Source organism: Carassius gibelio, chromosome B21 (genome assembly GCF_023724105.1).
Source record: "Carassius gibelio isolate Cgi1373 ecotype wild population from Czech Republic chromosome B21, carGib1.2-hapl.c, whole genome shotgun sequence".
NCBI lineage: Eukaryota > Metazoa > Chordata > Actinopteri > Cypriniformes > Cyprinidae > Carassius > Carassius gibelio.
Genome location: NC_068416.1, coordinates 5,863,967 through 5,879,387, shown reverse-complemented (window position 1 = coordinate 5,879,387; position 15,421 = coordinate 5,863,967). Strand labels below are relative to the sequence as shown.

At 47.3% G+C, this 15,421-nt stretch overlaps 1 protein-coding gene and 1 long non-coding RNA gene across 3 annotated transcripts; both read left to right on the top strand.

Annotated features, from left to right (window-relative positions):
* Positions 1–2,093: 2,093 nt before the first annotated feature.
* LOC127986551 (tripartite motif-containing protein 16-like) lies at positions 2,094–11,880 on the top strand. Of its 2 annotated transcripts, XM_052588826.1 has the most exons (7): positions 2,094–2,749; positions 6,726–6,821; positions 6,901–7,134; positions 10,433–10,592; positions 10,733–10,780; positions 10,924–11,166; positions 11,272–11,880. In XM_052588826.1, the coding sequence occupies exons 1-7, from the start codon at positions 2,177–2,179 to the stop codon at positions 11,481–11,483; spliced, it is 1,566 nt and encodes a 521-aa protein (XP_052444786.1). In that variant the 5' UTR covers positions 2,094–2,176; the 3' UTR covers positions 11,484–11,880. The 2 variants fall into 2 exon arrangements, with proteins under 2 accessions (XP_052444786.1, XP_052444785.1); XM_052588825.1 differs by having other exon boundaries at positions 2,095–2,749; positions 10,924–11,877.
* LOC127986553 (uncharacterized) lies at positions 3,438–4,843 on the top strand. Its single transcript, XR_008160894.1, has 3 exons — positions 3,438–4,082; positions 4,143–4,202; positions 4,263–4,843. It is a non-coding gene; the product is annotated as an uncharacterized LOC127986553 (long non-coding RNA).
* Positions 11,881–15,421: the final 3,541 nt, after the last annotated feature.

Genomic DNA, 15,421 nt, shown 5'->3' with positions numbered 1-15,421 from the left:
CAGTGTTTAGACCCGCTTCAGTTTGCCTACAAGTCGAAACGGGGAGTTGAAGATGCTTGTCTAACTCTTTCAGACACTGTTACTAGACATTTGGATGCTCTCAACTCGTTTGTTTGGATTTAATTTATGGATTTTACATCTGCTTTTAACAGTTAATATTAATTTATTGTTGGTCCGCCTTCAAAAATTGCAAGCTAATCTCACTCTTGTGCAATGGATTAAGGATTTTTTAACGAATAGACCCCAATATGTTAGAATGTATGACCACAAATCTAGTAGTATTATTATAAATACGGGAGTTCCACAAGGTTGTATCTTATCACCCATTTATTTTCTATATACACAAATGAAATCATGTGTGGAATTAAGGGTATGCTACTCTTGAAATACACAGATGACATAGCTTTGGTGGCTTGTATGACAGACAAGCAGTCCCTGGTCATATACAGGCCATTTTTTGAATCCATGGTTGGTTGGTTATCAAGAATTATTAACCAGGCATCAAAGATTACTGGAGTCTCGCAGCTTCAGCTTTCAAATCTTTATTATGTGGCAGTTAAGAGGAAAGAAGCTTCTATTATTACAGATTGTACACATCCTCTTTATGATGCTTTTCAGCAACTTCCATCAGGTTGCCGGCTTAGAATTCCTTTGGCTAGGAAGACGGCTTACAGGAATTATTTTGTGCCCAATGCAGTAACTATTTTAAACAAGGTTAAGTGATTGTGTGTGGGTTGTTTTTTAATCCTAAAATGTTTGTTTTAAAATGAACTATGTATTGTGGATTGTATGTATGTATTGTTATGTTTTATTGTATGAGAGCCTTTTAACCAAAGAAAAATGTCTATCATTGCTGAAAGACAATAAAGTGAAAGTGACATTCAGCCAAGTATGGTGACCCATACTCAGAATTTGTGCTCTGCATTTAACCCATCCAAAGTGTGTGTGCGCACGCACACACACGCACACACGCACGCACGCACACACACAGAGCTTATGCTGCGGCGCCCGGGGAGCAGTTGGGGGTTGAGTGCCTTGCTCAAGGGCACCTAAGTCATGGTATTGACGTTGGAGTGAGAACTGTACATGCACTCCCCCCACCTACAATTCCTGCCAGCCCGGGACTCGAACTCACAACCTTTCGATTGGGAGTCCGACTCTCTAACCATTAGGCCACAACTTCCCCTAAAGATTGTCTGAACTTGTCTGAAGTTCAAGTTCTTTTTGGAAAACTGGGATGACATGTCATCTGGACTAAAGAGGACAATGACAACCCAAGTTGTTATCAGCGCTCAGTTCAGAAGCCTGCATCTCTGATGGTATGGGGTTGCATGAGTGTGTATGGCATGGGCAGCTTACACATCTGGAAAGACACCATCAATGCTGAAAGGAAGATCCAAGTTCTAGAACAACATATGCTCCCGTCCAGATGTCGTCTCTTTCAGTGAAGACCTTGCATTTCCCAACATGACAATGCCAGACCACATACTGCATCAATTACAACATCATGGCTGTGTAGAAGAAGGATCCGGGTACTGAAATGATCAGCCTGCAGTCCAGATCTTTCACCCATAGAAAACATTTGGTGCATCATAAAGAGGAGGATACGACAAAGAAGACCTAAGACAGTTGAGCAACTAGAAGCCTGTATTAGACAAGAATGGGGCAACATTCCTATTCCTAAACTTGAGCAACTTATCTCCTCAGTCCCCTGATGTTTGCAGACTGTTATAAAAAGAAGAGGGGATGCCACACAGTGGTAAACATGGCCATGTCCCAACTTTTTTGAGATCCCATGAAATTTAAAATCAACTTATTTTTCCCTTAAAATGTTACATTTTCTCAGTTTAAACATTTGATATGTCATCTATGTTGTATTCCGAATAAAATATTGAAATTTGAAACTTCACATCATTGCATTCAGTTTTTATTCACAATTTGTACAGTGTCCCAATTTTTTGTAATCTGTTGTACTTTAATAACAGCCAGATGTGTTGAAACTAAACTCAGCAGGAGCAGGAAAGAGGAAGCTGTTTTACAGACTCACAGACACACCTGTTTTACACACGTCACTCAAACACAGAAGCAGGAAACAGAATCACATGAGTTCAGGGAAATAGAAACTGAAATGTAGTTCAGCTGTTGTGTGTTTGTGTCTCTGTATTAATGCAGTAAAATGGCAGAAGCCAGAGTTTCTCAGGATGAGTTCTTGTGTCCGGTGTGTCTGGATCTGCTGAAGGATCCAGTGGCCATTCCCTGTGGACACAGTTACTGTAAGATCTGTATTACAGACTGCTGGGATCAGGAGGATCAGAAGAGAGTCTACAGCTGTCCTCAGTGCAGACAGACCTTCAGTCCAAGACCTGCTTTATCTAGAAACACCATGCTGGCTGAAGTGGTGGAGAAACTGAAGGAGACCAGACTCTCTGCTGACTGTGACGCTGGAGCTGGAGATGTGCAGTGTGACGTCTGTACTGGAAGAAAATACAGAGCCGTCAAGTCCTGTCTGGTGTGTCTGAACTCTTACTGTCAGAATCACCTCGAACAACATGAGAGTTGGTTTAAAGGAAAGAGACACAATCTGACTGAAGCTACTGGACGACTGCAAGAGATGATCTGCCAGAAACATGAGAAGATCCTTGAGGTTTTCTGTCGCACTGATCAGAAGTGTATATGTTTGCTGTGTATGATGGATGAACATAAAAACCATGACACTGTATCAGCTGCAGATCAGAGGACAGAGAAACAGGTATTTAACACTAGACACTGATAAAATATTGCTGAAACTCATTTCATATGTGTTTATATCAGCACCATATTAACAGCTGACAGTATTCAAACGTCACACGACAGCAGAAATGAACAGCAGCTGCAAGAAGAGTTTGCTGAAAATACAGTGTGTACCTTTATCAGCACAATCTTTCATAAAATAGACTTTGATTTATCAACTTAATGGTTGTCACATATTCACAGAGTTTGTACTTTGTTTTCATTCTGCACCATTTTCATTGTCAGGGTTAGCGGTTTGTTTTCATCATTTAGTTTAGGTCTGCAGGGCTCGCAAAATTAAAAAATCCCTGGTACTCTTCAGATTTTGGTAGCCTTACAAATCATTTAACTAGCCAAAAAAAAAAAACTTTTTTTAATATATAAATTCTATAATAACATAGTCTATTTGTCAATCAAAAATTTTTTCCATACGCAACCTTCGTCATCGTGTTCATGTGTACTAACTGTCACGTTCGGTGATACAAGAAACACAGGAGAGATCCAAATGCAGGTACAAGGTTTATTGAGGGGCAATCCAAAAAGGGTAAACAGTCCAGGCAGGGTCAAAACCAGGATATCCAATAAACATAACAAAACAAAACAAGAGCAGACTCAGGAAAGTATCACACACAAGACAAGGACTCCGTGACACAGACTCAGACAGGTGACAGACACCGTGGGAACGGAGGACACCTTGTGGAAACCCAGGGAACACAACCCAGACACTGTGACAGAACCCCCCCTCTACGGAGTGGCTCCCAGACGCTCCACGATAGACAAAACAGAGACCAGGAGGGAGGAGGACCGGAGGAGGTTCAGGGGGAGGGACGGAGGGCCAGACTAACAGAGGGGAACAGGGACAGGTGTGAACACACAAAACAGAAGACCAGAGCAGAAGACCACCACGTCCTCGTGGACGATGCCAGAGTCCCCCAGGGCGGAGCGGAAGACCACCACATCTTTGTGGTCGACGTCGGAGTCCTCCAGGGCGGAGCAGATGACATCCACGTCCCTGTGGTCAATGTTGGAGTCCCCCAGGGCGGAGCAGAAGACCACCACACCCCTGTGGTTGAGGCCGGAGTCCCCCAGGGCGGAGCAGAAGACCAGCACTGCCATGTGGTCAAGGTGGAAGCACTGCAGGCCGGATCAGACCTCCGTGCGGCTGGACCAGCGGAACGACGAAGCTCTGGTAATCCTCTGGTGTTTTTACTGGACTCCAGGAGATCGGTGCTGGCCTGACTCTGTTCGCGAAGATCATTGGTGACTTGACACAGTCCTTGACGATCACCAGTGACTTGACTTGACTCTGAAAGGTCAACGGTGACCAGCCTTATCTCTGGAAATTCCATGGTACCTAGCCCTGACTCTGGAAGGTCAGTGGTGACTAGCCCTGACTCTGGAGGGTCAGCGGTGGCTATCCCTGACTCTGGAAGGTCATCGGTGACTAGCCCTGACTCTGGAAGGTCATCGGTGACTAGCCCTGATTCTGGAAGGTCATCTGTGACTAGCTCTGACTCTGAAGGGTCCACGAACACCTGACTCAACTCTGGAGAGTTCACTGGGACCTGACCCGACTCTGGAGAGTTCACTGGAACCTGAATCGACTCTGGAGAGTTCACTGGAACCTGACTCCACTCTGGAGTGTTCACTGGAACCTGACTCGACTCTGGAGAGTTCACTGGAACCTGACTCGACTCTGGAGGGTCAACTGGAACCTGACTCGACTCTGGAGGGTCAACTGGAACCTGACTCGACTCTGGAGGGTCAACTGGAACCTGACTCGACTCTGGAGAGTTCACTGGAACCTGACTCGACTCTGGAGGGTCAACTGGAACCTGACTCGACTCTGGAGGGTCAACTGGAACCTGACTCGACTCTGGAGGGTCAACTGGAACCTTACTCGACTCTGGAGGGTCAACTGGAACCTGACTCGACTCTGGAGAGTTCACTGGAACCTGACTCTACTCTGCAGGGTCAACTGGAACCTGACTCGACTCTGGAGGGTCAACTGGAACCTGACTTGACTCTGGACTGCCTGTGGAGATGTGAGACGCCTCGTATTCGGGCACTGCCTCTGGAACGGTCTCGGGCACCGCCTCGGTCATGGCATCGGGAGTGGCCTCGGGCACCACTTCGGTTACGGCATCGGGCACTGCATCGGGCACGGCCTCGTGCACCGCCTTGGCCTCCGGAACAGTATCGGGCACCTCCTCGGCCTCCAGAACAGCAATGGGCACTGCCTCGGCATCGGGCACCACATCGGCCTCCAGAACAGCATCGGGCACCGCCTCGGCCTCCGGAACAGCATCGGGAGCGGCATCGGGCACTGCATCGGGAACGGCCTCGGGCACCGCTTCGGCCTCCAGAACAGCATCGGGCACCGCCTCGGCCTCCGGAACAGCATCGGGCACCGCCTCGGCCTCCAGAACAGCATCGGGCACTGCCTCGGGGACGGCAGCGGCCTGCTCGGGAATGTCCTCCTGGACGGCAGTGGCCCGCTCGGGAACGTCCTCCTGGACAGCAGCGGCCCGCTCGGGAACGTTCTCCGGCCTTTGAGGAACGGTAGACGCCTGTCTCCTCCTCCTCCGCCCTCTATGATGGCGAGTCGGTGGCACCTTGTCTGGAGACTCAGGCGTTGAGTCGGCCATCCTGTGCTGTGGCGCTGGGCTGGCGGCCATCTTGTGCTGTGGCTCTGAGCTGGCGGCCATCTTGTGCTGTGGCTCTGAGCTGGCGGCCATCTTGTGCTGTGGCACTGGGCTGGGGGCCATCTATTGCTGAGGCGTTGGCTCAGCAGCCATGACGTGAACTGTCTTGGGAATCTCTAGGATCTTTGACAGCATTTCGAAGTAATCGAGAAAGGTGTCAAGGGCCATCTTGGGCGTTGGTGCTGAGCTGGCAGCCACCTTGCACTGTGGTTTGAGGCTGGCTTCCATCTTGCCTCATGGTGCGGGGGTTAGTGGCCATGCACCACAGGGGCGCTGGGTTGGCGGCCATCTGATGCTGTGGCGCTGGACCTGCGGCCATCATGGGCAGTGGCGCTGGCTTTCTCCTTCTGCCATGGTGAGACGGTGGCTCTGGTCCCTTCCACATGAGCCCCGAGTCGAAGGGGGGCCATGGTGGAGAGCGATGCTGAGCTTCCTCTCACCCACCTCCTCCTCAGCGACCTCCCCTGGTCCCGCGAAACACGACCAGGTGGGTTCCCTCAAACCGATTGCTTCTCTCCCGCTCGGTGGCTGGGGAAGAAGCGTTAATCGACATACTGCTGGATCTCAAGGTTGACGGAGTCCTTCTGTCACGTTCGGTGATACAAGAAACACAGGAGAGATCCAAATTCAGGTACGAGGTTTATTGAGTGGCAATCCAAAAGGGGTAAACAGTCCAGGCAGGGTCAAAACCAGGATATCCAATAAACATAGCAAAACAAAACAAGAACACATGGCAAGAGCAGACTCAGGAAAGTATCACACATAAGACAAGGACTCTGTGACACAGGAGGACACCTAGTGGAAACCCAGGGAACACAACCCAGACACTGTGACACTAACAACAGAGCGTTATGACAGGAGGGAACTATTCAACTGTTCTTTGACAACATATAGACTTTCATCGGTCAAAATACAATACAAATGCAGTAACAGACAACCTTCTGTTCAGTAAATCTGACTGAATACAGATGATTTCAGTCATTTATAGCTTCACTTTGTTTCAGATTTATTTTCCTCAGCTTTAGTACACAGAACACAGCTCTGTGTCTGTTTCACTTTTATACTTACACTTGTAGTTTGAAACAGGTCTTAATTCCTGTCTGATGCTGGTAAATGATCAATCATAACTTCTGGAGTTTGAACCTACAGTCATTAGTTATCAGCTCCTCTTTTACTGGATTGATTTGTTCACATGATTATTTAGAGCCAGTAGTTTTCTGTGAGATTGACTATCATCTGTTTGTCCTGCAGAAGCAGCTGAAGGAGACTCAGAAGACGCTCCAGCAGAGAATCCAGCAGAGAGAGAAAGATCTCCAGCAGCTGAGAGAGACTGTGGAGTCTCATAAGGTGAGTCTGGAGAAGAAGAGAAGTTTGTCTCCGTCTCAGTTCAGACTCACTGAAGCTGAATCACTGTGTGTCCTAACAGCGCTCTGCACAGACAGCAGTGGAGGACACTGAGAGGATCTTTACTGAGCTCATCCGCTCCATTGAGAGAAGCCGCTCTGAGCTGATACGACTGATCAGAGATCAGGAAAAGACTGCAGTGAGTCGAGCTGAAGAACGACTGGAGCGACTGGAGCAGGAGATCAATGATCTGAGGAGGAGAGACACTGAGCTGGAGCAGCTTTCACACACACAGGATCACATCCAGTTCCTGCAGGTAACACACATCTAGAAGAACAGGATCAGAGTGGACTTGAGCAGATCCTGCTGTGACAGAGACTCACAGAGAAACAGTTCGTGAGTGTCTTATTATATAATCATCAGTCAGACTCTCACCTGATCATCTTCTTCTGAAAGAGATGAATGGCTTTCAGCTCTGGAAATCTTGCTCTAATGGGTTGTCATGATTCTGCCCTCGTGTCCTTGATTTTTCCTAGTCTTGAGGCAGGATCATGACAGACCCGTGTTTTGGCCTTGCCTTTGGGCCATGTGCTTGTGTTGTCTCGTTCCCTTGCCCCGCCCCCCTTGTTAACCTAGTCGTGTCGTGATTGCTATCTGTGCCACCTGTCGTGTCTTAATTGTTCCCCTATTTAGCTTTCCTAGTGTGCTCTGTCTTGCGTCGGTTCATTGTGTTCCTCACCTGTGATTGTGGTTTGTACCTGTACCTCTGATGTGATTGTTTCCTCAAACTGTTCCACGTATTGTCATCCCTGAAGAAGTCTTTGTATACCGTGAGTGTTTGTTTATAGTTAGTGTTCTCCTGTCTTGAGTCTTTGTTTATCTCGTCTAGTCAGTCTATTTAGTATTTGCTGTATCTGCCCTAGTCCTGTTTTCCCCCTCGTGGGTTTTGTTTTCCCCTTTTTGTGAATAAACCCCTTGTTTTGTGATTCCCTGTCTGCACTTGAGTTCCTCCCTTACCAAGACCCTGACAGAATGAACCGACCAAGATGGAACTCAGCAGACAGGAGGCAATGCTGGATGTCATCAGCCAGCAAGCGAGATGGTTTTGAGGGCTCTCGCCTAGTGGTGTTCCGGGGGACCAGGGGAGGTCGTTCCGGAGCAAGCGGTCGAGAGGAGGAGCCACAGAGGTCCCCTCCACCTACCCAGCTGCCAACGATTCCGGAGGGTCGTATCCTGGCCGTGGCCGCTCTGGGGGATCAGGCACATCCCTCACTGAGCCCTGAGGTGCCTCCCACACCCGTCGGTCTCCCCGGGAAGCGAGGGAGACGGTTTTCGTGGGAGTCTGCCTCGGAATCGTCGGCGTCGGAGTCAGCCCTGCCAGAGACCGAACTCCCCCAACCCGTCTCTGACCCAGCGGAGACCTCTGCACCACGGCCAAGGAGCAAGAGGAGGAGGAAGGGGTCTTCCGGTCCTGCGACTTTGTCTCCTCCTGCAGTGGTGAGCGTGCCCGAGCCAGCAGCGGAGAGCGCTGGCGTGCCCGAGCCAGCAGCGGAGAGCGCTGGCGTGCCCGAGCCAGCAGCGGAGAGCGCTGGCGTGCCCGAGCCAGCAGCGGAGAGCGTTGGCGTGCCCGAGCCAGCAGCGGTGAGCGCTGGCGTGCCCGAGCCGGCAAGGAGAGCTGTATTCAAGTCTGCAGTCGTGAGAGCGGAGGAGAGAGCCGCGGCCGACTCTGCAGCAGAAACTCTAGTACAGTCTGTCTCATCTCGTAAGGAGATGCCAATTATCCTAGCTGCTAAAGCCTTTTCTGATTATTTGTCTAGTCTTGTCCGGATCCTAGAAGTCCCCGTCAGTCCTGTCTTGTCCCCAGACCCTGTCCTCAGAAATCCCGAGTGTCCTGCCGTTGTCTCCCCGTGTCCCGTAGATGTCGTCTCCCCGTGTCCAGTAGATGTTGCCCCGTGTCCAGTAGATGTTGTCCCCCCGTGTCCAGCTGTCGTCTCCCCGCGTCCCGTAAGTGTTGCCCCGCGTCCCTTGTCTGCTCCTGTCATGTCCCCTGTCAGTTGTCCCGAGACCCCTCCCCGCCCCTCACCACCCAGACCTGCCCGTACCCCCCGTCGTCAGCCTTCGTCCTATCCTCCTAAGATTCCTACCCCACCCACCCGCCCTGGTCCGTCCCCCATGAACTTTGTGGTCCCGCCCCCTCCCCTTCCCTGTTTGTTTTTTTTGATTTGTCACCCTAACCCTGCCGTTGTATACTCATGTTTGCCTTTGTTGTTATTTGTCATGTCTTGTTGGTTTGTGTCTGTGTCCCAGTCGGTCATGTCAGTCTTGTCCCGTGTTTGATGTTCCCTTGAGGAGCGTCTGGAAGCCGCTCCTTAAGGGAGGGGTTCTGTCATGATTCTGCCCTCGTGTCCTTGATTTTTCCTAGTCTTGAGGCAGGATCATGACAGACCCGTGTTTTGTGTACAAGCACATGGCCTTGCCTTTGGGCCATGTGCTTGTGTTGTCTCGTTCCCTTGCCCCGCCCCCCTTGTTAACCTAGTCGTGTCGTGATTGCTATCTGTGCCACCTGTCGTGTCTTAATTGTTCCCCTATTTAGCTTTCCTAGTGTGCTCTGTCTTGCGTCGGTTCATTGTGTTCCTCACCTGTGATTGTGGTTTGTCTTTGTATACCGTGAGTGTTTGTTTATAGTTAGTGTTCTCCTGTCTTGAGTCTTTGTTTATCTCGTCTAGTCAGTCTATTTAGTATTTGCTGTATCTGCCCTAGTCCTGTTTTCCCCCTCGTGGGTTTTGTTTTCCCCTTTTTGTGAATAAACCCCTTGTTTTGTGATTCCCTGTCTGCACTTGAGTTCCTCCCTTACCAAGACCCTGACATGGGTCTCATGTCAGAACAGTTCTTTCTCTTTAAATCACTTGTATAAGTGACGTCTCGCTGCTTCTCTGACATTACATTCACTGTGTAACTGTCCAAACTCTCCCATAGACCTCAGACTCTGGAGAGGATAGCAAACCCCTAACCATAGAGACATATACTTAACAATGAGTTAATAAATCTGCCTCAACACATAATCACATCATGATATATTTACATTCTGTATCATTAGCTAATGATTAATTAAAGCAGATAACTGTAAGCTGCAATGCATAGCTTTGACCCGTTGTGATAATTAACACATTAAATTAGTCAATACTATATGTTATTGAGGGTTTAATACAGGTTGACACTTTTAATTAAAATCAATTGATATATTACTTAATCTATTAATGAGACAGACTCTTGATTAGTTGCTGATGTAGTAATACTGAATGAATGATTTAGTTCTTAAGAAGCTGTGCATTAATCTAATCATATCTTTGAGCTGCTTTTACTGAACAAATCTACTTAACTCTACAATGAGATTCCATTGATGTGCTCGAGCTGTTAGAAAGTAAGAATAATAAAGTTCACAAACAGTGTATGTGGTGAATACTAGAATCTGTAGCTCTAATGTGATGTAATGAATGTGAGGAGAATGAAGCTGATGCTGTGAAAGTGCTGGACTGAAGAAAGTTAATAAAGATCAAATCTGATGTTGTTGAGTGAAGTGTGGAGCTGATGAGTTTGATTTCTGTTTTCTGTAGAGTTTCCAGTCTCTCTCAGCACCTCCTGAATCTACAGATGTAAATGATGATCTCTTCAGTTCTCTCTTCTCTTCTGATGCTCTGAGAGAATCTGTCCATCAGCTGAGAGACAAACTGGAGGATTTCTGCAAAGAGAAGCTCAAGAAGATCTCAGACAGAGGTAAAGTCCTGGAGATTCATCTGCTCTCAGAAACCAGTCCATCATCATCTCATATCATGGAGAACATCATATTAGAAATGTCTTAGGAATGGATACAGGATCATGAGAATCACACTGTTCATGTCTGGTGATTTCCACAGACACATTCACCAGCATTGATCTCTGGACCAGGGACGACTTCCTACAATGTAAGTCAGTAAGAAAACCAGCAGAAAAACTGAAGTGTGTTCTTCCTGTAGGAGGAGAAAGAAGAGGTTTATAATTGATGATGCAAATGAAAAGATCAAACAGATTCATAATTCCTGATTCTGATGTGTTTTATCTCCATCAGATGCCCATCAGCTCACTCTGGATCTGAATACAGTGAATAAAAACCTCCTTCTGTCTGAGAACAAAAGAGTGATTACATACACTAACACAGATCAGTCGTATCCTGATCACCCAGACAGATTTGATGTGTGTCAGGTGTTGTGTAGAGAGAGTGTGTGTGGACGCTGTTACTGGGAGATTGAGTGGAGAGGACTTTTTGTGCATATATCAGTGTCATATAAGAGCATCCGCAGGAAGGGACGAGGTAAAGAGTGTTTGTTTGGATATAATGATCAGTCCTGGAGTTTGGAATGCTCTCAGTTCAGTTACTCATTCATACACAATAACATAAAGACTGTTCTCCCTGTAGAGTCCACCAGCAGGAGAACAGGAATGTATAGTGTTGATGATTATGATGATGTCAGGAGAATAGGAGTGTTTGTGGATCACAGTGCAGGAACTCTGTCCTTCTACAGCGTCTCTGACACAATGAGCCTCATCCACACAGTCCAGACCACATTCACTCAGCCGCTCTATCCTGGGTTTACTGCCTGGTCTCAATCATCAGTGAAACTGTGTTGATGAATCAGAAGAGACTGACGAGATATTCTACCCATAATGCTTTGAGCTTTGTGATGAATCATTAACAGTGAGATGTTATAGTCTCTTCATCACAATAATACTGCAGATGAACTTCTGTCACTGAAATAATGTCAGAATAAATGTGTAATAAATTCTCATATAGACAGTAAGTGTGTGTGTGTGTGTGTGTGTGTGTGTGTGTGTGTGTGTGTGTGAGAGAGAGAGAGTCCTGCTGAGTGAGCATGTGTTTCTGAGGTTTTCTCAACTTCTGTTTATGTTTGTGTTGGTAATATATATATATTAATCATGATCAATAACTGTTTATTTAAAAAACACTTTTAATCTTATTTCTGTTCTCTGACTGATATAAATAAAGCTTCTAACCTCTTGATTAACAAAAGTGATGGTTTTATTCCTCTGTGCAGATCTCCAGAAGACAAATTAAGCACCTCGTTATAGTTTCTTCTCTCGTCCTAAAATCTGTTGACATATGCGCCAAGTCACGTAACTCAAACCATTGCCTTAAACCATTTCAGTTTTAAACCCAACAGTTGTGAGTACTCTGAACCTAATTCAGTTGAGTTCAGAAAAAGAGGCTATACATTTCAGTAATTAAAGGGGGGGTGAAATGCTCGTTTTCACTAAATATCCTGTTAATTTTTAGTACCTATAGAGTAGTACTGCATCCTTCATAACTCCAAAAAGTCTTTAGTTTTATTATATTCATAGGAGAAAGATAGTCTGTACCGATTTTCCCCGGAAAAACACGACCGCCTGGAGGCGTGACGTGTGGGCGGAGCTAAAGAATCACGAGCACCAGTAGGCTTTTGCGTTGAGAGCGTTTGGAAGCTGTGACTTTACCTTGAGGAAAAAACCATCATCCAAAACAAACCATGGCTAACAGTCAGATTCAGCCGTTTATTTATGATCCAGAATCAGATCCAGAGGCTGAAACTGAACGAGAGCAGCAGCAGCAAAGACTCACTCCGAGCGGGGCTCAAACCCGGGTCTCTGGGAGGGGAGGGGACGCACTAACAAGGAGGCAGAGATATTTTAAGCAGTTTTACTCACCGCCTGCGGTTCCAACACACAATCGTGACCCTTTTTCGTTGGGATTGCATCATCCTTAAGAAATAAACGATGTGCAAATCCGTCGTCATACTGGGCCTTGTTTGTAAAACATGCATCTTCGAAATGCAGGGAACAAACACAAACACTTGCACAACTCCGTTGATGCTCTGTAAAAATAAACTCCATCCACTGGTCCCTTAATGCCGTTTTTTCTTTGGTAATCTGTGCAGGGTTGTCTTGCCCTGGCAACCAAAAACACACTTCTTTTGTGACATTTGGCGACGCTCTCGCTCTGATCAGTGAAGTCTGTTGTGCTCTCAGTGCTCTGCTATACGGGAGCGCGCGCTCTTCCGGCAGAAGTGCCTCAGGACCCATATAAGGAAATTCCGCTCCATCTAACGTCACACAGAGCCATACTCGAAAAATTTTTTCCGAAACTTGTGACAAACCGGAAGTAGTATTTTTGGAACAGAAATACTCCTTCAAATGTACAACTTAATTTTTGAAACTTTGTCCATGTTTAGCATGGGAATCCAACTCTTTAACAGTGTAAAAAACTCAGTATGCATGAAATAGCATTTCAACCCCCCTTTAAGTGATTAAGGAACAGCTGCTGTTAACAAACAGATTCATTGAAGAAAAGAGAAACACAAGAACTACTACAACTGACTTCAGACACAGACGAAGATGAAATCAACTCGAATAAAAGACATGAAATCTCTCAAGATCTGATTAAACAACCCCTCAAACAGCATCACCAGCTCCACTTATTAATAACCAGACTGACTTTATTTCTGTCAGATACCTACAGAAGATGTTGTTGAGTTATTGTTTTATTTGAAGTTACCATTGTTAGATATCAGTGTTTGCTTTATTTAAGTTCATGACCCTTGACCTCTGTTTTAGTTTGTTCTCTGGCTGTTGTAACCATAGACATATAAATTCCCAGATGCCTCGTTGGCCGCTCGACCGCACGTCAACATCGCCGCCATATTGGAGCGGGCAACTCTCTTTAACTGTCACAGAGGACAGAAGAAAACGTACCTGAGGCGTCGGCAGCTTGGGCATCTACAAACTGTCACATAATAATAAAATGTTATTTTTTCCACAAGACGAGAGATATCATGGCTTTTGAGCGGGCAAAGCATAATAATTGCTCAATAATTGGATGTAGAAATGAACATCGCAGCCTTTTTTTAGTTCCTTCATCCAAGCCCCAGAAGAATCAGTAGATTCATTTTATTTTCTCTAGAAATAAAACTTGGGTCAGTACCAACTCTCTTTGGCTCAAATAACGTTACACACCTCGGACAAGTCAACTAATGATATGTAAGTGTGTTGCTTTACTGTTTATGGTTACCTAGCTTGTTACACGTAGAATGTGGCTGTAACATTAGCTATGCAGAGTCGAGTCAGGTTCCCGTTGACCTTCCAGAGTTGAGTCAGGTTCCCGTGGACCCTCCAGAGTCGAGTCAGGTTCCCGTGGACCCTCCAGAGTCGAGTCAGGTTCCTGTTGACCTCCCAGAGTCGAGTCAAGTCACTGTTGACCTCCTGGAGTCAGGGGTAGACACCGTTGACCTTCCGGAGTCAGGGCTAGTCACCGTTGACCTTCCAGAGTTGAGTCAGGTTCCCGTGGACCCTCCAGAGTCGAGTCAGGTTCCCGTGGACCCTCCAGAGTCGAGTCAGGTTCCCGTGGACCCTCCAGAGTCGAGTCAGGTTCCCGTGGACCCTCCAGAGTCGAATCAGATTCTCTTTGACCCTCCAGAGTCGAGTCAGGTTCCCGTTGACCCTCCAGAGTCGAGTCAAGTCACTGTTGACCTCCTGGAGTCAGGGGTAGACACCGTTGACCTTCCAGAGTCAGGGCTAGTCACCGTTGACACTCCAGAGTCAAGTCAAGTCACCAATGATCTTAATGAGCAGAGTCAGGTCACCAATGATCTTCATGAGCAGAGTCAAGTCATCATTGATCTTCCTGAATCCAGTCTAAACTCTGCAGAACTACCAGAGCCTCTCCACGGCTCTGACCAGAGCCTCTTTAACGTCTCTGCTGAACTACCAGAGTCTCTCCTTGTCTCGACCGCATGGATGTGGTGGTCTTCTGTGCCGCCCTGGTGGGCTTCTGTCTCGACCGCAGGGCTCCAATTCCACCTTGCTCCCCTCTGGATTCCTGCCCTGTCGGTTCGGCCCTGGTGACTGAACGTTATGTCCTTCCTGGACTTGTGTGTTGTTTTGCGTTTTTTTTGTTTTTGCTCCTCTTCTCTCTGTTTCCATCTATGGACCTGGCCCTCCGTCCCTCCCCCTGATCTTCTGCCGGTCCACTTCCATCCTGGGCTCCTTGTCTTTGTTTTTCTCTCTGTTTCCCTCTATGGACCTGGCCCTCCGTCCCTCCCCCTGATCCTCCACCGGTCCACCTCCCTTCTGGGCTCCTTTTTTTTGTTTTTGCACTTTTTATCTCTGTTTCCCCATTTTACGTGGCCCTCTGTCCCTCCCACTGGTCCTCCGCTGCTCCACTTCCCTCTTGGTCTCTGTGTTCCGTGGTCTCTTCTTGGGTTCGGGTGGAGCGTCTGGTAGCTGCTCCGTGGAGGAGGGGATAATGTCACGCTGTCTGGTCTCTGTTTCACTGAGTCTCCATTAGTGGTCTCACTTCCCCATAGGCACCTCACCGTAGGCACTACAATTCCCACAAAGCCTTGTCCCTTCATCACAGTAATTGCACTCCTGTTATTTGCACTCAGGTGTCTTCACTTGTTAGTCATTATCCTCCCTATATTAACCAGTCCTTTTCTATTTGTCTGCATGGAGTCCTTTCCTTCCATCACCCAGTTTCCTTGCATTCCGAGTTTCTAGGTTCTATTCCTGTTTCCGTT